Source organism: Malaclemys terrapin, chromosome 19 (genome assembly GCF_027887155.1).
Source record: "Malaclemys terrapin pileata isolate rMalTer1 chromosome 19, rMalTer1.hap1, whole genome shotgun sequence".
Lineage (NCBI taxonomy): Eukaryota > Metazoa > Chordata > Testudines > Emydidae > Malaclemys > Malaclemys terrapin.
In genome coordinates, this window is record NC_071523.1 from 13761177 (window position 1) to 13785139 (window position 23963).

At 45.4% G+C, this 23963-nt stretch overlaps 1 protein-coding gene across 8 annotated transcripts in view; it reads left to right on the top strand.

The window, feature by feature from the left end:
• The window catches only part of SAMD11 (sterile alpha motif domain containing 11), a 179538-nt gene that overhangs the window by 62701 nt on the left and 92874 nt on the right, over positions 1 to 23963 (top strand). For 7 of the 8 annotated variants that reach the window (XM_054009060.1, XM_054009052.1, XM_054009053.1 and 4 more), the window contains exon 4: positions 15570 to 15620. In XM_054009060.1, coding sequence (XP_053865035.1) covers positions 15570 to 15620 — 51 coding nt within the window. Of the gene's footprint in view, positions 1 to 15569; positions 15650 to 23963 lie in introns of all 8 variants that reach the window. The other variant, XM_054009054.1, reaches the window with a different exon arrangement.

A 23963-nucleotide genomic window follows, 5' to 3' on the forward strand; every position in this document is an offset into this window, starting at 1 on the left:
CCAAAGATGGAGCTTGCAGCATTGTTATAGCCGTGTTGGTCCCAGGATTTTAGAGACACAAGGTGGGTGAGGTCATATCTGTTATTGGACCAGCTTCTGTGAAAGACACAAGCCTTTGAGCTGCACAGAGCTCTACAGGTGGAGCTGTGAGTCAGAGGGGTAGCATGTGCTATTGCTTAGGGCTGGCTCTGGGGAGAACGGTGAGTAGAAAGTAGTTGGATCCCTTCTCGGCACGGCTCTTCTGCAGTGTACATGCACTTGCTGTGCTCTCTCTCTTGCCATTAGCAGCACAGCGGAGAGGGAGGAGGGCGTGGTCAACCTGGTTCCAGAGAGGCCAACATCATCATCATAAAAGCTAGATGTGTAACAGACATGACAGCTGGGGCCAGGCAGAGATGATGCCCCATCTGCTTTCTGTTTTAATTCACCTGTTGCAGCCTCCCGTAGTGGTGACGGATTGGGCAGAGGTGTCGTTGCCTCCAGGGGAGAGGAAGAAATAGGCTAAACAGTGGTCGCAAGGGAGTGATGTCAGAACAAAGCCAGTCTCAGTGTGTTTCTCTCTCTCTCTCTCTCTCTCTCTCTCTCTCTGTCGTTTTGAATACTTTTGTTTCTGATTTCACTTTTATGAAATGTCTCCTTCCGCCCCCAATATCAACGTGAGGGAATGTGTGCCAGTGTCAGGAAGGTTTGCCATGGTTAACGAAAAGAGAATGGGGCTTAGTGAGCAGAACAGGGGTCTGTGAGCTCAATCTCCTGAGTTCTGGTCCAGCCTTTGCCACTGGCACACGAGGTGACACTAGGCAATCCATCCACTTTGGGTCTCCTTGTGGGTGCACTTTAAGAGCAGGGTGTCTGGATTCTGGTGCTTTCGGACTGCATGATGGAGGAGGATCGGCTAGTGCAGCTGTCAGCTCTGTGCACTGCAGAAGGGATATGGCTGGTCAGATTAGGGGGATGGCTGAGGGTCCTGCCATCCCAACCCATGTGTGCCTGCTAGTGCTTGAGGTTGCTACTGAGGGGAGTGGATGCTGCAACTTCTTAAAGGGGTAGTAGGTGTGGTTACTGAGCACTTTTTGAAGTCATCTGTGCTGCATAGGGAGAGTATATGTAGCCACTGTTGCTTGGCCACTGCATCTCTACACCCCTCTGGCTGTAACAGTAAGAAAGTAGCCCCTACCCTTTTTCTGTAAAATGGGTTTAATAATATAAATCAATCTTGCTGGAGTACTATTGCAAAGATTATTGAATGTTTGGAAAGTGCTGGGAGGCCCTGGAAGAAAGGTATGCTATCCAATACAAATATTCCGTTATTAATTCTGCAAACAGTAGTTTGTAATGATGGTGAATTGCAATCTTGTCTGCAGGCCCTTTACCTAGTTGAGGAAGAAGGTATCTTTTTGCAGATTGTTTAATAAAGTGGCCAGTGAGGTCATGTCTCTGCCCGCAAGCGTGTTGTTAGGTCCTGATCCTACATATTACGGAACACCTCCGGAAGGAGGTGTTGGAAGGAGTCAGAGATGCTCAGCAGTTGCTTTTGGCGCATATAACGAAGTTAAGTAAACCAAACCTTGTAACTGACGTGAGCCTGGGTCCCTGTACAGAGATCCACGTGACCTGTGGGGACAGGTGGGTTGATGCATCTTTTAGCACGACATCGTGAGCCCCACTTGAGCACATTTTACATTCGCATTCTGTGAGCATGCCCTGCATCTGGGAAAGGGAAGGTTTCAAGTCCTCTCTCTCCCAGCCAGCTTCCTGTGCTGGGATTGATACTGTAACGCCCTGGTTCTCAACCAGGGGTCCGGGGCCCCCTGGGGGGCTGCGAGCAGGGTTCACGGAGGCTGCCAAGCAGGGCCGGCATTCGACTTACTGGGGCCCAGGGCAGAAAGCTGAAGCCCAGAGCCCCGCCACTTGGGGCTGAAGATGAAGCCTGAGCAACTTAGCTTTGCGGGGGCCCCTGTGGGATGGGACCCCAGACAACTCCGTTGCTTGCTGCCCCCTAACGGTGGCCCTGGCTTTTATATGCAGAAAAACAGTTGTGGCATAGGTGGCACAGGCACTTGGAGGTTTTTACAGCATGTTGCTGGGGCCTCAGAAAGAAAAAGGTTGGGAACCCCTCCTGTAATGCTTGACACTCTGACTATAAACTCTCCAGCAGCAGCCACCCAAGCGCCAGGGAGCAATGCATTCAGGCCTTTGGTTGCAGAAAGCCTCGCTCTTCTAAGGACTTCTCCACACACACAAGTTGTACTGCCTTAACTGTCGCAGTTTAGTGAAAGCAGTACATCTCATCTAGTGTGGATGCAGTTATATCAGTAGGCTTTCTACTAGGGTAGCTAGCCTGCTCCCATACAAGAAAAGAAATATGCTATACCAGTTTAAGGCACGTTTATACAGGCATAACTGTATCCACACAAGGGGTTCCCCCAGTATAATTATTTCGGTAATAGAACACACCCCTAACTGAAATAGTTACACAGGTACAAACGCTGAGTAGGCCAGGGCTAAACTGGGACTTTGGCAATATGAAGCCTTTTCCATTTCTGATGAATTGTTGACTAAGCTGCCCCCTTCTTAGCACGTGAGCTAAAACCTCTCCACACAGGTCCCTTCTCTCACGCTGGTCTGTCGCAGATGCACACTAAAACAATATCACCGTGGTTTTTCAAAGGAAGCTAAGGGAGGTTGGGCACCAGATTCAACTGAGATTCAATGGGAGTGTGGCGCCTAACTCCCTTAGACATCTTGGAGAATCTGAACCTATAACAGTAAGAGAGACTGGCTTTAACCAACAAAAGCCTGGGAGTTTAGAATTAGGGCTGACACTGCCTTTTCGCCACACCATTGTGTATAGCTATCACAGGCCCTTCAAACAGGAGCAGTAATACTGACATAGATGCTGGATTATAGGAACTATAAAGCATCTGAAGGATTAACTGGAGGTTTCTCAGTGTCTACACGACAGAGCCTGTGTCTGCATAACTACGCCGACGTAGACACACAGCGTACGCCGATGGACGTGCAGCGTGCTGCCGGTTTAGAAATACCACTTCACTGAACGACATTAGCCAGGTGGACAAAAGCACGTTTCTGTCAGCTTAGCTGCGCTGGCTAGGGGGGGTGGATTTTTCAGACTTTTGCCCATCCTAGCCATGCCAGGGTACGTTTTAAATGTAAACCAAGCCTCAGCTCCTATTTGGTTTAAACCAGGCAGCTGAGCACACGAATGTGAGAGAATTTTACTACTACTTTTAGATGGTGGCTGTTCTCTTAAGATGGAAGGGAAAGAAATCTAATGAAAGCCCCTGAGCTTTGAGATGATGGGCTGTGTAACTGCTCGTAGAAATACATATGCGGATAATTCTCCAACAGGCCATAATGGCATGGCTAATAATAAGAGGCAATAATACTTAAGCACCTGTTAAAAACGGTAAAAGTTTTTGACCTGACCAGCTGCAAATGCTCCAAAGGAACCATTACGGGCTACCTGTAAATATGTAGTTTGGCCTGGGTAACACGAGGATAGGCTCAAATCGCTGTGCCCGGTTAAAAATGCCAATGAAATTCTCGTTGAAAAAGGAGTGAGAGCAGCAAACGCAGTAGCAGATTGCATAATGAGCGCATGTGGCGGGCCTGATCCCTTGCCAAACATTGTTCTGAAATCACAGCTGGTTTTAAGAGGAATAGGAGTGCAAAAAAGGGAGACGGGCCAGTGACCGTGGCTCTAATGAAGACTGATGTCTGTGCCTCCAGGAAGTCCCTGGAGCCCTCCTGCTTTCCCCTTATTGAAGACCCTCTCTGAGCATTATCCTCTGGCTGGGGTAATGATGGCTCCATCCCTAAGATGCCCAGGTATTTTTACTTTGTTTTCCTGACATTAAGCTAATGGCTTTCGAATAGGGGCAGCGTTGGAAATGGAGACACTGATTCAAGAAGGAGTGGGGCATAGGTTTTGCAGCCTTCTCTCTCTACTCAGCTGTAGTTTGCACAGCTCTGTTCTCGGTCCTGCCGCACGTGTCTCTGTGCGCTGGCGCTTAACTGCAAACTCATTCTTCTCCCTCCCCGGCCCAGAAAACCAGCTCATGGCACTGTTCTCACTCTGCTTCCATTTTCTAATAGCAGGATCGCCGACCTCCACTAAGCCTTAATGGTTAGCTGCTGTCAGCCCTTTCGGTGCCTCCCTCTCTAAGTGGAAAGCTATTTCTGACATCCCATAAGGCGGCTGCTCTTTGACTCTCTAATTGATTGAAGTTCAAACTGAAGGCCCCCTATTATATCTGTCGCAGGCACCTGCGTGTGATACAGCCGTCGGGTGCGAGGCAAAGGCTTCTCAGGACAATGGGCCTTGTCTGAGACTCAGCTCTCCTCTTCCTCCCCTGTGATGCCGCCTGATAGTGGCTATGTAGCAATGCCCTCTCCCTTCTGACAGAGCCTAGTCAGTGGGCCTGTCACTGGTCCAGTGTCATGGCCTGACTCGAAACACCCAGCCTCCACGCCTCATCTAGCAGACGGTGCCGGAGATCTGGCTCTGCTCCCATGGGAAATGGGCTGAGCTGGCTCGTCTTTAGAGCAGGTTCTGTTGCCAACTTGTAGCCGAAGGGAGCTAGGAATGGGGCGGAGCATTGTGGCTCCCCTAATGAGCCAGTCGGTTGGATTGGATTCTGCAGCCCTTGTCCTAACCCTTGTGACAAATGGTACCAGTTGGTGAGGGGATTGGGGGTGGGGGTCCCATCTCGTGCTGGTGGTGTAACATGGCGCTCGCAGCGTTTGTTTACTCTGCTCCTCCTTTCTCTTTCTGCCTGATATTTCCTCCCTGCATGTCCTCCTTTGCCACGTCTGCCTGCTGCTTAATAACAGTCACTCCAATCAATCAATAAATAAAAGATCCATCTGGGAAGCAAATGCTGGATTTGGTCCAGAGTGCCAGGAAGCTGCAGTTGACCTAATGAGGACTTATATTTAAGAGAGAGGGGAAATGGCTCCTTATTCCACAGTGATACCGTAGGATAAAAAATGATAAACAGTGAGAAATCTCTTCCTGAGCAAGACATCGGAACCAAGCTGGGACAAGGGGAAAAGTGAGATCAAATTAAATGAAATCCAGGCCTGCAAGTGCCTTTATGCATCCCACAGCGGGTTCTTGGATCTCCACCCTTGCTGCAGCACCCCTCGCCCTGCAGTGCCCCAGTTTTGTCATAGGGACGCTGATGTTTTTTATTTAGGTAATACCTGTCATCTGGGGATCCTAAAGCGTGTCAAAGAGGTAGCCATCATTGTCACCCCAGCCTTACAGACAGAGCAAGGCCTGGCGAACCGAAGTGCCACACAGAAAGTCAGCTGCAGGATAGGGACTAAAACCCAGGACTCCCGATTTGCAGGCCCACCCTTCTTTAATCAGTAGGCTGCTCTACTTCCCATGATGCACTTGGCACTCACAACCACATGCTCTGGCTTGTCAGTGGTGGGTGCTGAGATAATGGCACGGGGGGCTGACTGTGACTTTCCAACCCTCTGAACGCAGCAGCATCACGAGTGACAGCTGCATGTGTTTTTGCTCCCAAACCTAACATTTGCAGCATCTCCTGTTGCGTTGCAAGAGCTCCTCTGTGCACCCGAGTGTGGTGTTTTTGCAAACGTGACAGTGAGATATAGGATCTGATCCAAAGCCCATTGGAATTACTGGGAAGGCTCCCATTGACCACAGTGGGCTGTGGTCAAGCCCTATAGTATGTAAAACTGGGTTCTGGAATTCTCCCTTCTTCCCTACCTACATTCCCTCAGTTGAATTTTCTTTCCGATCTGGAGAATTTGGGGGAATCCCTATTGGGTTTTACCTCGCTCTGTGGCCTTGTCTAGACTAGAGAATTGAATGGATTAAAAGAATACTTTGGAAGCATTATTTATCTACTGTAAGGACTGAGAAAGGGGCAATTGGGGAGCTGCCCGTGAATGGCCCTGTTTCTCCAGCAGCGATGAGCTGGCTGAACACTGTTCAGCACTCCCTGTTCTTTTCTACCCCACTGTCGGTCACTGCAGCGTGCTCCGGGGCAGCTGGCGTGAGGAAACGAAGCGGTTGGAAAGTGACTTGTACACTGTAAAAGCTCAGCTGTAGAATCAGGCTGTGGTCTCGCTCTGAAGTGACAGGTCACTAGGGGCATGTCTGACTCATGCTGCTGGCCTCTTCTGGGTTACTGCTTCGGTGTCGAAAGCACGCAGGGACCGCCGGGGTAACGAGAAATTAGGGGGGAAACAACGTGCAAATTAAAAAGTATCCCAGCTGCGCATCATTATTTTGCCAACTCTGTCGCTTTCATTTTGGGCTGCATTCTTATTCCAAAGCACGCTCCGTAGATGTCTTGAGTTGCTCCAGCCCTTCCTGTTAAATTTTGGGGGTTATTTTTTCTCGCTCTCTTTTTTTTTTAAACCAAAATATGACAGTCCAGTCACTCCTCATTCATGTACCTGATCTGGCAGTTTGTTAATTTCACCCTCTTTCCGGCCTCGCTGGGTTACAAACAGCATGGGGAAGCAGTCACCTCCTGTTGCCGTGGGACCCATCTGGCCGTTTTTATTAAACCCTTTAGAACTGATCACACCACGGCTGAGATCTGGGAGGATGAGGAGGTGGGGATGCTGCTGCTTGCCTGCCTGCGTTTTTTTTTTTTATTATTAATTTGTCAGGAACTGGCTTAGCGTCTGTGTAAAGCCCAAAGACGGCTTGTGTAGCTGATAGCTTGCAAATTATTAGTAATTTGATTTCAATTGAATGAATAACCCGTTAAAGCGAAATGTACATTAGTCTCAGAAATCTAATTGGAGGTAACGCCATAGAAACGCGGCAAGAGTGCTTGGTTAAACTACCTTCTCCCCCCAAAAAAGATAATTAGGATTTAATTTCATTCTCACCTATTCATTTGTCTAAATATGGGTGTTTAATTATCCATCTCAGCAAATAGCTGCCTCTGCTTCTGTGTGGATCTGCACTATCCCTTTAGCATAAGCTTCTCCCTTTCCCCCTGCTTATCACACTGAGGCAAGGCTATTGTACTTCGGTGTTCAGCTGCACTGAACCTCATTGTGAGTCACCTCATTCTGACATTTTGGGAGCACTCTGCTTTCCTGGGCAGATTGGCAACTTCAGCAACCCATGAGAAGTTGTATATTAGATAATAGGAGACTTTTAATTGGACCGACAAATAACATAGTAGTAGTAACATTGGAGAGAGGCATGGACTGAACACAAGGCTGGGAGCCAGGAGCACATGGGCTCAAGCCTCTGCTCTGACACGCGGCCTTGAGCAAGTCACTTAAATTCTGTGACGAGAGGATTGATTAGATAGTGCTGTTTTTATAATACAATAAAGGTTTCATAGCCCAGTGGTCTAAGCCCAGTGAATCAGGAGACTGGTTGCTCCCCGATTGGTCTGCCGCTGATTTTCTGTGTGACTCTGGGTGAGTCACAGTTTTCCTATTGGTAGAATGGACGTAGTGACACCTCCACATCTTTGTACAGTGCTTGAGAGCTTTAGATGAAAGCGCTTTAGTTTCTACGTCAAAGTAATATTCTAATGAGCAAATATGCAACGTAGCTGTGATCTGTAGGGCCCGTGCAGAGAGACAGACTTGTGGTGAAATCAGTGCTGGCAAAACTCCCATTGGTAGTGGAGGAGAAATCTCCAGTTCTTACTGTGATTCACAATGTGCCTGCTTACAGTCCCAGTTATGATAGATCCCACACTTTGTGTGTGTGCGTGAACTGTGGGATCCCAGTAATGTAGTGGGTGCCGTACACATGGCCCCAGGTAGAATTTGGCCCATTGATGGGTTCTGAAGACCTTGTGAGTGAAACGTGTCTGATTCCATCAGAAGCCTAAGGGCTGCGTCACCTTAGTTGCAGCTCCTCTGTATTGTGAGTTTTCTATTGGATGGCATATCACAAGATTTTAACCAGGCAAACACAGCATTTAATCTACACATAGCTCTGGGCCAAGCCCTCCAGCAGGATGATTGTTGCTTTTGATTTCTTTTGTGGGCAATGACAGATTGTTTTGTAGAGAATGGATAGGAAAAGCAAAATCTTCTTCTTCTTTTTTTTTTAACATAGTTTGACTTCAAGCCTGTTCCAAGGAGCATATTGTTGGGTAGGGGAGACTGTAACACCCACCTGTTCCCCCTATGCAGCTGTCATGAGATCATTTGCATAGTTCAGTTTGATTGGCTAAAATGAGGTAGTGGAGGTTTTCCTTTCTCATGGGAGTGGAAATCCCTTGTCCTGTTGGGCTGTGTAAGATCAAGTTTGGGACCATTTTAACCATATTGGTTAAAAAAACGATCTAGTTTAGAGGAGAAGCAAAGGCATCTATAAAATATACATATAACAAAAGGAAGACAGGGGAAGTTGATGGTAATGAATATAAATCAAATGCTAGGAATTGTAGAAGATTGAGGGAAGAAAAGGAGAGAAGAATAAGGGGAAATCTATGGCCAGCAGAGTTAAAGACAATAAGGAGGAGTTTTTAAAGTATATTAGGAACAAAATGAATACTGACAATGGTATTGGGCCCCATTACTAGATAGAAATGGTATAACTATCATAATAATGCAGAAAAGGCAGAAGTGTTCAATAAATATTCTGTTCTGTATTTGAGGAAAAACAGATGATGCAGACTCATCATATAATGATAACACTCTTTCCATTCCACTTGTATCTCAGCAGGATACTAAACAGTAGCTACTAAAGTTAAACATTTTAAGAACAGCAGGTCCAGATAATTTACATTCAAGAGTTTTAAAAGAGCTTCCTGTGCCAGTAATGTTGATTTTTCAATAAGTCTTGGAACACTGGGGAAGTTCTAGAAAACTAGAAGAAAGCTAATGTTGTGCCAGTATTTTAAAAAGGGTAAATGGGATTAGTTGGGTAATCATAGGACTGTCAGTCTGATATCAATCCCAGGCAAAGTATTGGAGTGGCTGATATAAGATTCACTTAATAAAGAATTAAAAGAAGGTAATATAATTAATGCCAATCAACATGGGTTTATGGAGAATAGCTCCTGTCAAACTAATTTGATATCTTTGTTGATGAGATTACAAGTCTGATTGATAAAGGTAATAATATTGATGTAATATATTTAGATTTCTATGAGGCATTTGACTTGGTATCACATGACTTTGATCAAAACACTAGAATTATACAAAATTAACGTGGCACACATTAAATGGATTAAAAGCTGGCTAACTGATGGGTCTCAAAATGTAATTGTAAACAGGGAAACATCTATGAACAGGTGTGTTTCTAGTGGGGTCTGCAAAGATCTGTTCTTGGCCTTAACCTGTTCTTAACATTTTTATCAATGACCTGGAAGAAAATACAGTTTCACAGCCTTAAAGATCATAAGGGACCCATCATCATCATTAGTCTGATCTCCTACACATTGTAGGCCACAGAACATTACCCCGCCCTCCCCCGAAATAGGCCCCTAACCTCTGCTTGAGTTGCTGAAGTCCTCAGATCTTGATGTAAAGACTTCAAGTTAGAGAGACTCAACCATTTATTCTAGTTCAAACCATCAAGTGATCGTGCCCCGTGCTGTGGAGAAAGGCAAAAAAACCCCCCAAGGTCTCTGCCAATATGACCTGGAGGAAAATTCCTTCCAGACCCCAAATATGATGAACAGTTAGACTCTGGGCAAGACCCACCCTCCAGTGTCCCATCTCTGGCCGTTGGGGATATTTGCTAGTAGCTGCCATGGATGGGCCATGTGGCACTGTAGGCAGTCTCATCATACCATCCCCACCATACATTTATCAAGCTCTGTCTTAGAACAAGTTATGTTTTTTTGCCCCTAATGCTCTCCGGGGAAAGGCTGTTTCAGAACTTCACTCCTCTGACAGTTAGAAATCTTCAGCTCATTTCAGGCCTAAATTTGTTGGTGGCTGGTTCATATCCATTTGTTCTAGTGCCAACATTGGCTCTTACCTTAAATATCTTCTCTTCTATTCCTTTTATAGAGTGCTGTTGTATCTCCCCTCAGCCTTTGTTAGGTTAGGCAAAACAAGCCAAGCTCCTTAAGTCTCCATTTGTAATATAGTTTCTCCATTCCTCTGATCATTCCAGTAGCACTGCTTTATACCTATTCCAGTTTTGAATTCATCTTTCTTAAACATGGTAGATCAGAACTGCACATAGTATTCCAGATTAGTTGTCATCAGTGCCTAGTATAATGGTAATAACACTTCCCTTTCTCTACTGGAAATTCTTCATCCGATGCATCCTAGGATTGCATTAGCCTTTTTCACAACCACATCACATTAGCAGCTCATAGTCATCTTGTGATCGACCAATATGCACCAGGTCTTTCTCCTCCTCTGTCGCTTCCAACTGATAGATCCCCAGTTTACAGCAAAAATTCTTGTTGTTCATCCATAAGTGCATGACCTTGCGATCTGCACTATTAAATTTCATTCCATTTCTATTACTCCAGTTTTAAAGCTCGTCCAAATGTTCTTGTGCGATATTCCGGTCCTCCTCAATATTGGCAGTTCCTCCCAACTTTGTGTCATCTGCAAGTTTTATTAGCAAACTTCCACTTTTTGTGCCAGTTGTTAATGAAAATGTTGAATAAGATTAGTCACAAGCCCAAGAGGAACTCTACTAGTAACCTCCCTCCTGCCTGACAGTTCACTTTTCAGCATGACCCATTGTAGGCTCCCCTATAACCAGTTCCTTACCAACCTTTGGAGTCTTGTATTAAGCCCCAACTTCTCCAATTTAACTAATAATTTCCCATGTGGAACTGTATCACATGCCTTACTGAAAGCCAGGTAAATTAGATCTACTGCATTTCCTTTGTCTAGAAAATTGGTTATTCTCTCAAAGAAGGAGATCAGGTTGGTCTGACACAATTTACCTTTTGTAGTAAAACCATGTTGTATTTTATCCCAATTACCATATTTACCTCTATGTCCTTAACTACTCTCACTTTCAAAAGTTGTTCTGAGACCTCGCATACAATTGAGATCAAACTAATGGATCTGTAGTTTCCCAGATCACCTTTTTTCCCCTTTCTTAAATATAGGTACTGTATTTGCAATTCACCAGTCTTCAGGTACAACCCCCAAGTTTACAGAATCATTAAAATCCTTGTTATTGGGCTTGCAATTTTGTGTGCCTGTTCCTTTAATATTCTTGGATGGAGATTATCTGGGTCTTCTGATTTAGTCCCATTAAGGTGTTTGAGTTTGGCTTCCACCTTGGATGTGGTCATTTCTGCTTCCATCTCCTTATTCCCATTATCCACCCTTCCACTGCCCCCCTCTCCTCACTAACCTTATCAAAAACGGAGGCAAAGTATTTGTTTAGGTGTTGGGCCAGACCTAGATTATCTCTAATCTCCACTTCATCCTCAGTATTTAGTTGTCCCACTTCTTTTTTCCTTGTTTTCTTTTTATTTATATGACTAAAGAACCTTTTACTATTGGTTTTAATTTCCTTTACAAGATCCAATGCTGCTTGGCTTTTGGCAGTTCTCATTTCCCTACGCCCTACACTTTCTGACAGTCAAGAGATTCTTGTTCATCCAGTTTGGTCTGCAGCCCTTACCCATGAATTTTTTTCCCCTTGTTTGGGGTGCAGGCTTCAGATAGTTTTGCATCTTTGACTTAAGGACATTCCAAACGTTCTCCACATTCAGATCCTTGAGTTTTTCAGTCCCGTCCACTTCCCTGATTTCCTTAATGTTTTAAAGTTTACCCTGTTGAAATTAAGGACTCTAGTTGCAGATCTATTTTTGTTTATCCTTCCATTTAGTTTAAACTGAATTAAATCATGATAGCTCGAACCGAGATTGTCCTGTTCTTCAGTGATGTCCTCACTACTTACCAATACTAAATCTAAAATGGCATCACCACTTGTTGGTTCGGTTGACTATTTGCTGGCTTCTCTGCCCCTGCTCCTACCATAAAATTGTCACTGATAAAGTTTGCGGATGACACAAAAACTGGGGGGAGTGATAAATAATGAAGAGGATAGGTCACTGACAGAGCAATCTGGATCTCTTGGTAAAATGGGAGCAAGCAAACCATATGTATTTTAATATGTAAATGTAAAATAACATGCTAGCATGTAAATGTATAATTTAGGAACAAGGAATTTAGGCCATACTTATAGGATGGGGACTCTATCCTGGGAAGCACTGACTCTGAAAAAGATTTGCGGGATTTGTGGATAATCAGCTAAATATGAGCTGCCGGTGCTACACAGTGGCCAAAAGGGCTAATGCGATCCTCGGATGCATAAACAGAGGAATCTTGAGGAGGAGCAGAGAGGTTATTTTACTTCTGTATTTGGCACTGCTGCAACTGCTGCTGGAGTACCGGGGCCAGGTCTAGTGCCCACAAGTCAAGGAGGATGTTGAAAAATTGGAGAGGGTTCAGAGAAGAGCCACGAGAATGATTAAAGAGTTAGAAAACCAGACTTGCAGTGATAGACTCGAGGAGAGCGGTCTGTTTAGCTTAACAAAGAGAAGGTTAAGGATTTACTTGACTACAATCTGTAAGTACCTACCTGGGGAACAACTATTTAATAATGGGCTCTCATTCTAGCAGAGAAAGGCAGAACATGATCCAGTGGGTATGGAAGTTGAAGCTAGACAAATTCGGATAGGAAATAAGGTGTAACTGTTGAACAGTGAGAGTAATTAGCCATTGGAACAATGTACCAAGGGTCATGGTGGATTCTCCATCACTGACTATTTTTAAATTAAGTTTGGATGTTTTTCTAAAATGTAGGGATCGTTTTGGGAACGTTCTCTGGCCTGTGCAATGCAGGAGGTTAGATTAGGTGTTCGCAATGATCCTGTCTAGCCTTGGAATCTGTGACTAGCTCCCAGAGCTGTGTGGAACTAACCAGCTGCGCTCTGCTGGGGACAGGCCATGCCTTTCTTTGCTATTTGATTCACGTGGGCTTTCGCCCCTTGGGGTTTTGCTTTGACCCTTGGATACAATCAAACCCCAAAACGGAAAGTAAAACTCCACTAGCACCTCCATGTTATGCCCGATTTTGAGCAAAACCCAGTTTTGCAGGAATTTCACCCAAAGCCCTGACTTCGGCTTATGTTTGCTGAAAAGTTTGTAAACTTCGCCTGAGTTTGAGGTTGATAATGGAATTTGCAATCAGACCAATCCTTTTCTTTCTTCCTCTCTCAAGCTGTCTCTTGCTTTCCAGCCCCTCTCTCTGCTCTATAAACTATACGGCCACATTTGTGTTTGCCTTGAATAGCAACAAGAAGAGAGAGGATAACCAACTAGATGGAGGAGGATGGGAGGGGGGAGTCCACTTCCAACAGACGCACAGGATTTGCAAGATGAAAGGCAGGCAGCAGGCCTGTGACAGATGTGAAGGATGTAAAGAGCAAGAGTCAGCATGTGTGAAGAGTTCTGAGCGGGGAGATCTGATGCTGCATCGCTAAATAATAATAGAAATCTCTACCCCAGCTTGAAAATCCAAGGCTTGTGTTTGCTCTCCTATCAGTGCAGATCGGGGGTAACGGCTTTGAAATCAGTTGGGTTACGTTAAGCTTAGATGATTCTGTGCTGTTCGACGGGGCAAAATGAATGCAAGTTGCCCAGGCTTTTCCCAACCCGGATCAGAGCTTTGTTAGAAGTTGCTCATTTTTACAACCTGTCGTCTTTAGTAAATTGAAATCTAAATCTGGAAGAGAGATCCCGAGATGCTCGACCCGGAAAAAACACCTTATGCGAAACTTCCATGCCCGAGGGTGACGGACAGGGTGAATGGGATCCCCCTCCCCACCCTTATAATTTCACTAAAGCCATAATAATTGCATCAGACCCATTGAGGTCTTCTGCTTCTGTCCCTGCTAAACAGCAACCCATTCCTTGCCCCTGGTGTTTTATGAAGTCAGAGCTACAGCTTTTATTACTGTAATCTTAGCATCTCTGATGCTCCCATAATCTTTTTGTCTGCAATTGGGAGGCCAGGAAAATAGAAATCTGGAGCAGGTTTCCTAAGCTGTTGAATGGGAGGCGGAGATTTAGAAATTGAACTTGCAGTTAATGGAATTAATAAATACACTTCTGAGCATGATTTGATGGATGGAACAACATGGACCAACCTAAAGACCAAACAACCTCCTCACCCCCAACTGACAAGGAACCAGACTCCCTTTCCTGAGCCAGGCATATAGGAGGCACACACAAGTTATATTCTCTCATTAGGAACAAGGCCCCCAATATGCCTATACCTTGGATATGCGATTACATCAAAGAGAGTTCAGTGTTGCTTTCACCTGTTCCTTAGAGCTAGAATTAAAGCAGATGCCCCTACTCCCGCAAAACACTTAAATCCATCCCAATCCAGTTTAAGTGCAAACTTGAATCCATCCTTATTCAACAGGCACTTAACCCTGGGCTTAAGTCCCGCTGACTTCACTGCTCACACTTATGCACTTTCTGGCCTGATTCAAAGCCCGTTCAAGTCAGCACACTCCCATCGAGTCCAGTGGGCTTTGGATTAGGCCATTGGGGTAACTGGATGGACTTCAAGTATGTTGCTTAAGTGCTTTGCTGAATCAAGGCCAGATGGAACGGGAGAGAGAGCGCCGATGTCCGTCGTTAGTCGAATGTGCATTAGGCTCTCACTATGCGCGTTCTTTGCAGACGGATTTGTTTAGCACTCTCAGCAACCTGTGTCTGCAGAGGCTGGTTTTTCACAGGCAGATGTGGTGGTGAGGTGTTTTGCCTGCAGACAGATGCCCCCTGTAACTTCGTGGGAAACTTGGGCCCCCGGTGGTTGGGAATTATTTTCCATCCTATTGGCCCGATGAAACAGTGGAAGCTGCCATCCTCTGTAAGCTGTCAGGCGAAAGTGATACTTACAGGGTGCCCCTGGGGCTGCGGAGAAAAGATCCTAACCTAGCCGATTCAGATCAGGGTGGACAATGCCCACCCTGAGGACGGCCACTGCCCACCCTGGGGACGGCAGCGGAAGAAAATCTCAGCTGCCCGTCATCGTCTAAATTTAGGATGTCGATCATCTGGAATCTACTGCTCCAGCTCGTCACCAGGCAGAGTGACAGAATATATAAAATTAATTTCTGAGGTGGGAAATAGCTAATAATTTATTTACAGCTAGGGCAGGGAAGCGGGGAGGGGACTTGATACAGGGTTTTCTTTAATGCAATGTCAATGCTGTTCAGCTTCCCGTGAGCTCGCCCTATTAGCTGAGACAACATCTTGCCACCCCCCTTGGCCTATCAGTGTGGCTGCGCGCAGAAGAGAGGAGTTTTCTCGTCACTGCACAGGTCACCCACAGGGCTCTAATTGACCGCACAGCAAAGCCTGCGGTGGGTTCCCACCGGGGCCGGTGTGTGCGCGCAGCATGGCTCATCGCAGCAGCATGCATTTGGGGATAGTGGCGGTGGGTGGGATAAGGTCAGGGGAGCATGCTAGACGTGCACGGCTGGTGGTGTGAGCGAGTGTGTCTCTGAGCTGTAGGAGGTGTCCTGTTCGGCAAGTGTCACTTACCTCTTTGTTTGTTTGTTTAACAGGATTCACACCCACTGGGATTTAAACATCTCCTTCCGAGAGACCTCTTGCAGGTACCATTTTGGGGCACCCTCTTTGTATGGTAGGCTAAGAGTTTATGTTACACATTACTGGCCTATGGATGCAGTTAGAAATGAAATACCATTCCTGCATGTTTGTTTTCTTTCTTTCTTTCTTTCTTTCTTTCTTTCTTTCTTAGAAGACAAATCAGTCAATCCTATAAAAGGATGCACTTACTGTTGTCTAAAGATGTTTTTTTTTCAGCTCTACTTTTTCAAAGCATGGAAAATCACTGTGCCCCTAACTGATGCTAATCAGTGGGTGGTGGGTTGTAGATGTCTGTGCAATATCATTAAGACCCTGATCCTGCAAGCAGTTCTGCATGTGGGTAGCTCCGTTGGGCTGTTCATCTGCATAATGTTAAGCATGCGTTTAAGGTAGTGCGGGATCAAAGTCTAAAGCTGCAAGAGTGACTTGGTGGCTCTTACAGTTACCTTTAATGCATGGTTGGGGGGAATTTAGACATTTAAAAACACCTTATAAGACAAACAATTTCAAAAAAGAATAAAATAAGAGAAAAGCCTTAACTGAGAGAGAACGTAGGAATTGCCATCCCAGTTTAGATCATTCATCTTTTAAGTCTGGTATCCTGCAGTGATCAATACCTGAAAAAGGTCAAAATCCGCCCACTGTCAATAGCCTGTTATTACAATGCTTTGCACAAATGGGAAAATTCCTTCCTGTCCCTTACAGTGATCAGTTGATGCCCTGAAGCATGAGATTTGACAATCCTTTATGTTCGTATGTACACTATTACTGCAAGCGTTACTGCTGGTCATGAAATTATCCAGCCCTTGTAAAAGTCTAGCCACAGTATTTGCCTCTATAGAGAAGAGAGGAATGCATGTTCTAACTTCTGTTTTATATGAAACTCACTATTTGCCAGTGAAGTACATGAACCAGGCATATGATGTTTGTTTTCTGGAGGAAAGACAAATCATTACACGTGGCTAATAAAGAACAGGTGGTTCCCGTGAAACTTCTTGGCATGGGAAACCTGAAGGAAGTGTCTCTTCTACAGAAGGATGTTGCTGGGCCCAAACAGAGTGGGATGGATTCTGATCCTTGTTGCCCTGGATAATTGATTGAAGTTGATGGAGTTACTCCGGAATTATGCTGTTGAGGCATCTGGCAAAATCTAGGCAAAATCTGGCCTAGAGGATCTCAAATTGTATAGCATGCAAATTAATTAACTTTCAATTAACAACCCAGCAACAGTTTCTGATGCGCTCTGCAGAATTCCTGTTCAGTTCTAGAACTAAGTGAACAATGGGAAAATATTATTATTATTTTAGTTGCAATAATGTCCACTATGTGCTAGGCGCTTTCCAAACACTTCAGAAGGATGGCCCATGATCTACGGAGCTCAGAATCTAAGGACAAGCAAGGGCATTTAATTGAATAATTTATCTGATGAGTTTTTGACTAGCACTGCATGACTGTCTCGCTGCATCCTGGTGTAATACTTACCCAAGAGAACATAAGGTAGCAGCTTTAGAAAGCATGTAAATTTCAATATTGCAACTCATCTGGGTTGTTCTCTTTATAAGCTTCAGAATGTTTCATGAAAAGTAAATATTAGTGGCAGCAGGAGAATGTATTAGAAATGACTTCCAACTCTATCACCTGCCCTTCAAACACAACTCAGACAACTTCTGCTTCCTGGCTGTGAGCCCCCGTAAAATCTTGTGTGGAGTGGTGGGGAGGCAAGAGGACCTTAGGAGAAAGATTGTATTTTTGTCCCCTCTCCCCAAAATCTTGAACTTTAAATCAGACATTTTGGGCTGTTTTATTGGAGGTATTTCTGTGAAGGTTCTCATCTAAATTATAAACCATGGGGTGAGATCTCTGTTGTTTTTATTATTTATTTATTTATTTAGGTCCCTGATTTGATTCAGCAAGGCATTTAGGTACACGCATAAGTCCATCCCTATTCAACCAAGCATTTAAGCATGTGCTTAAGTTCCTGGCTGAATTGAGGCCTGACATCCTCATTTGGAGCACTGAAGGCACTGTGGAGTGAGGTGTGAAATTTGTGCTGATTCACACCCCATTAGGAGCCATTGAAAGCAGTGGGCTTAATTGGGGTTTAAATCAGTGCAGCATTCAGCCCAAGTCTGGGAAAATTTCATTCTTAAAATTTTAAGAGTACAAAACCACAGCCCAAATCAGGAGATTCTAACCCAGTCTTGCAAGCTCACCTCAATCAGAACACCCCTTGAAACCATTAGGAGTTCCATGTCCAGACAGCTTTCAGGATAAGGTCCCTATGTTGTTGATTTAAGCTTATGGGACTTCAAAATTCAAATGAATGGATTCCTTCACGGCAGATCCTTTCATGATAAATTTCAGCCTGGAGTGAAATTTTATGGCCCAGTTATAAGCTCCTAAAAAGACCGGAGGTTTATAATGGAAGTGCTTATACAAGCCTTAACTAATAGCCATGTGAACAATCAGTCTGGAGTTTAATACAGCTGTGACTAAAGGTGCACACACCTTTTGAAAATTAAAATTCCCACCTTTTAAAAATACTATTTTTGAAACTGCAATGCCAAGGCTGAAATAATGGTTTAATTTTTATGTCTGTGAGCAGATTTCTCCGTCTTCCCCCATTTAACTGTTTATTTCCTGTAGCTCTTTCCTGACAACTTAGTTCCAACATTTGGACAGTCCTTTTCCACAGTACTCAGAGAACTCAAACTCAGCACGTGCCCATTATCATTGTGACTTGGCAGTTATATAGTAAGATACAAGTTTTGCCACAGCAAATCAAACGTCTGGTCCAGTTACCTCAAGAAGTGGCCAGTCTTAATGTTCCAGCAAAAAGCAGCCAGTTCTCTGTAATGCAGCAAAGTAATTGTGCAACCAACTGATGCCCTAAAACATGAGATTTGTGGATTCTTAACACTGGTTTGCTAGGAAGAAACATTTAAAGGGACAACGCTTAGTAAAAAGGGGCAGAATTTGGCTTAACATCTGGTTGGGAATTCTTTTGGATTCCAATTGGGTGTTCACTGTAATTGCTTAATTGTTTATGTAGGCCCTACACAAAGCAATGTTCTATCCTTCTGATGACACAACGGCCTCAGCTAAGTGACCTGAGCTGGTGACCTGGTCCCACATAACAATTAGATATAATGGTCAATAATTTAGCTAAATCACATTCTGATTTCTTGAAATGTAGCCTCTGCATGAGATTTCAATGAGTTTTAACTATGTGGGTAGTCTGTTATTCCATTATTAAGATAATCTGAGACAAAGCAGGCCTGATTCTGACAGCTAGTACATTTCTTCAAGGAGCCAATTTAAAACTAATTTTAATTCAAATGAATTAACAGATTTATTTGTAAATTCCATTCTGTCCTCAAGCTATAAGTGCTGTAATTTGAGGGAATAATAAAGCGGTAGAATCCCTGGTTTAAGTACAAACCCAGCTCAGCCTTAACTGTAGAACCATGAGCGATGCCTCCATAATAGACACTCCGGTGTCCATTGTGAAATCAGAGTAACTCAGCCAATCACCCCTCTTCCTCTACAGCCAATTTGCATGTCACTGCTTCCTTCTGCCCCCACCCCACATCCCCACTTCCGCCCCCATCAGCCCCTCAAATCCCTGCTCACCCTCATGCCTGTCTGCTTTCCCCTCTGCACCCTGCTGCTTTCTGCCATTGGAGGAAGCTGCAGGGGAAACGTCGGCTTCTGCGGGCGTCTGTTGCTCTCTCAGACTCCAGCTGAAGTCGCTGTCCCCCTCACCTTGACCTGTCCCCCTCAGTCTACTGACTCCTGCCGACTGTGGGTGCTCAGTATCTCTGCAAATCAAGCCCCCAATTTTCAGCTTCGGCCTCCAGTTCAGGTGTAGATGGCAGCGGGTGCAAATTTGAGCCTGCCATCTAGGTCACTTAGATATTTTACACCCCTGATTTGCCAGGGCAGAAAAGAAACTTGCGTCTGTTTAAGCGACCTAAATTGCCTTACAACTCTGTGAAATATGTGGCGCCACTGGACTACATGATGGGGCGGCATAAAGGTTTTACTGACCCTTGTTTGAGGTGACACACATAATTCACCACTCGTGAGTTATGCAGGTCATCCCAGACTCCTGCTGCGATACCTTTATGCTGCGCTGCACTGTCATGTGGTTCTCTCCCCCCTTCTTTTCAATCAAAAGGGTGTTGCCTTCTGACTTGCCCTGCCTCTCTGTCAAAAGGTTGCCTTTGATCTTCCTTTCCAAGTCGTCAGAGGTTGCCTGGATTTGTTAGAGTCTGGTCACCTTACAGTCGCTGTCTGTGTTGCCCTTGATGAAAGGAGGTTTAATTGGGTACATACAGGTCTGCACACAGGCACCAAAAGATCAACATTGGGAGCTGCCCTGAAAAGGGAGATTAAGATCTCTCCGAGGGCCTGCCAGGTGCTCCTTTTTCTTTTATGCTTTGAAATGAATGTGATGGCTGGGGCTGGCGTTTTAGCAAAGTTCCCAAGTGCCTCTGTTGAAAACAATGGGCTCCGTACAGTAACGTTCCCTTGCACAGATGTGGTGTTCTCTCGAACGCTTTTCTAAAACGCCTTAAAATTGTTCAGTAAACCAAGCACTTTCCTTTTATTTTGAGAAAAGCCTGTCAGGTTTCACAGTAACGAGCGGGCTCTTGGGGCCCATCTTTGCCGGGAGCTGAGCAATTCAGACAAGGAGCTGAGTGCTCTCACCTCCCCCTGATTTCAGCAGGAGCCAGGTGCACCCTTGTCCGGATTAGGCTCCTCATGCTAAAGCGCATCATAAAGAGTGGGCTGTGTGTGCGAAAGTGCCGGGTGGAGGGTGTTTCCCACCCATTTAGTGCTGTTCTGTTTCTCTGGGTATGTCTACACTACGAAATTAGGTCGATTTTATAGAAGTCGATTTTTAGAAATCGATTTTATACAGTGGATTGTGTATGTCCCCAGTAAGTGCATTAAGTCGGCAGAGTGTGTCCTCACTACCGTGGCTAACATCGACTTACGGCGCGGTGCACTGTGGGTAGCTATCCCACAGTTCCCGCGGTCTCCTCTGCCCATTGGAATTCTGGGTTAAGCTCCCAATGCCTGATGGGGCAAAAACATTGTCGTGGGTGGTTGTGGATGGAGCTGGGTGAGAAGGTAGAGAGAGGCCAGGAATGAGAACACCTTCCTTTAATGCTGTTCGGTGTTACAGCCATCAGATAAAACTTGACGCTCATCCCAGGACCTCTAAACACTTTACACACAATGAAGCCTGCCTGCTTTGCGAGGAAGGTGTTGGTATATGTCTTACTCTTATTCAGTATGGAGAGATTGAGACAAAATGGAGGTTAAGTGATTTGTCTGAGTGAACCAGTGAAGGGAACCCAGGAGTTCTGCTGCTCATTCTGGGCTCAAGCCATCAGACCACACCATGAGCAAAATGCAGAAAGTGTATTAAAGGCACCTTGAAGCTCTGCTGTGGGAAAGAGGTGAAAGAATGAAGAAGCCGGAGAGAGGAATGAATCAGTTTGCTTTAGCTGAATGGGGCACACGTCTCAGGAGTTCATATGCATGGAAAATCCACTCAGACCAACAGAGTGATGGGGCCTACCAAGCAAACTGGCCTTCCCAGTGGAGAATTTCTTCTGGATGCATCAGATATGAAAGGGGCACAAAGTGTTAGAAGGAAAGCAAAGGCCCCTGCTACCCAGAGCAAGTAACTGTATTTAAAACCACTGTTTAAATGTGGTGGGGTCTGATCAGCCATTCTGGACTGGACCAAGCTAGATTAGAATGTGCTTTGGACCACACATGGACCTAGCTCAGAACCTTGGTTTGTTTGTATTTTGGTTTAAATCCGGTTGTACCATAGTTTTGGCCTCATCCATATGAATCTGCCAAATGCTGTTGTATCCTGTTCAGCAAGGACTGAGTTTAAGTGGTGCGTAACTTGGATTGTTGAATGCATTTGTTTGCTCTGTGGGCCACCCACATTTAAAAAAGAAAGAAAGAAAGTTGTGGTGACGGAAGAATAAAGAAGGCTATTTGAAGAAGTTGTTAAATTGGGGCACAGTGAAGAAAGGTGAAGAATATGTGAGAAGAGAAATAGAACTCGCTGATTTTGCTTATTCCCCTGGAAGATGCACAGTGAAAATGAAAGAAGGAAGGAAAGAGGGAAAATAAAAAGCATAAAGCAGACAGCTACATGCATCTCAAGGATGTTGCTGAGTCAGCAGAAAGTATCCTTATATGATGCAGGTAAAGTTATCCGGCATCAAAGTATAACACTATGTTGCCCTTTGAAGCATTAATATAGGAAGGTTTGGTATTTGCTGGTGACCTGCTATGCTTTAATCTAGGAAACCCAGGGTAGGGATTCAGGGGGCTTTGAGCTGATGGAGGATGGGTACGACCCTTTAAAGTCTTCCAGTCATCAGAATCTGCAGCTAATTGATCCAGTGGTCATTGGATTTAGACCATTCAGTTGCAGCCAGAAAAGGCCAAGCGCTGGCAAATTAGGCAAAGTGGCAAGAGTGCCTAGGAATAGGTTGATCTGTGCACAAGGAGGGGAGCCAGGATCTGCTAATGTCTAACCCCAGCTCTGACACGGACTCCCTCTGTGGTCTCAAGCAAGTCACCTAACCCCTGCCTCAGTTTCCCCATCAGTAAAATAGGGCTGGTTCAGTAGTTTGTTTAACTACATGAGGGTGGACTTGAAGATGAGGCTTACTTAAGTAATAAGAGTCAAATCTTGCCCTTATGGCTGGGTTCAGGGCGGTGTGAAGTGGAGGGATGCTGGCTATGTTTAAGTCCCCAGAGCCAAGCTGCTACCCCCAAGCAGCACGGCTCAGGGTGACTGGGGCAGGGTGTGTGTGCAGTGGGATTCACACGGCTCTTGCTTTAAAATGGAGTGCTGTACACCCCCCCCCATGCTGCATCATATACTGGGAGGACTGGGGACCTGACCGTACTCCACCAGTGGCAGATAAGATGGTGGGATAAAGCAGCTCTTCCAGAAAAGGCTTCCAGCCTTGGATTAGGAGACAAGAGATGGCGAATCCAGCACTTTGTACTTTGCTCCTGTGGTTTATCACCCTCACTGTTAAAAATGTGTGCCCAGTTTGTTCATCGTGAAGGGGGTGCCGCGAGATGGGGAAAGCACCCGGGGAACACACGGTAGATTTGTCCTTTACAGCTGAATTCTGCTCTTGGTTATACTGACATGACTCTGGAATGGGTCCCTTGACTCCATGGGCTCTGGAAGGACTGCAAAAGTGGGAGTGGGAGGGGAGGGAGAAACCAAAACAGGCCAAACTTGAGTGGCGTTGCAACCCCATGTGCCAGAGTGCAGTGCTCACTCAGATATGGCCTAGCCAGAGGGAAGGAACTCCACCGTTACGCTGCCCAACTCTGGTCAGGGGCCAAGGAGGTGGGGTCCTGGCCCCTCCCCCCTTGGAGCTCCCAGCCAAGTTCAGGTTCTCAAAAGTGAGGGGCAATAGCTCTGTGACTTCCCTGTCTCCAGCCCCTGTGAGTGACTGCTGTTTTACACCAGCGTCACGGAGCCCAGGTTAGTTATAAGTGGCTGTGAAGGTGGGACGTGATACACACATGCAGGGTATCAGTGGAACAGCAGAGCAATGCAAACTCAAGGAATGGAGGACAAAAGAAAAAATGTGGCTTGAGTACTTGGCGTTCCCATTACAATGTGACGGGGGCTCACTTCTGCCTGTGGGAATGCTGTAATCCTCCTCTTGGAGGGAGTATAAAGGGCCCTCACCTCTGTAACTATTGCAGGTTGCTAAAGCGTTGTACCAGGACCTGCTTCCTGATGGTAAAGCCAAAATAAACAAGGAAACTCCTGGATCACAAAACCCCTTGTTGGCGGTCAGGATATGGTTTGTGCTGGAGGGACTTTCTAGACGGGCAAACAGTTTGTTCGATGACATACCTGTTTGGTTTCAGACAATAGTTGCCAAGTGAGTAATGAATGGACCTTTTCTTTTGTTTAACTGGAAAAAAAAGAAAGAAAGGAACCCAGATCCGAGTAGCTTATAGGCTTTAACAAGAACGTTCTGAGTTGGAGAGAAGAGCGGTTTGTAGGGTTCGGCCAAGGGGCAGAACTGCCGGGGCTTACAATTGTTGCAGATAAATCTGAGCAGCTTGTGCTGTGTTTGTATTTATCCACCCGCGAAGCATGTGTGTGAAGATCAAGAATGTAGACATTATTGGGATGCACTGGGAGGAGCTGCTATGCACTTGTCATGAGCCCAGTTTTTGCTTCAGCTGCTTCACAAGGCACTTCAGATGGAAACGGGACTGGGTTTTGGCTCTCTGCTAGAGTGCCTATGACCCTCGGGTCACTTCAT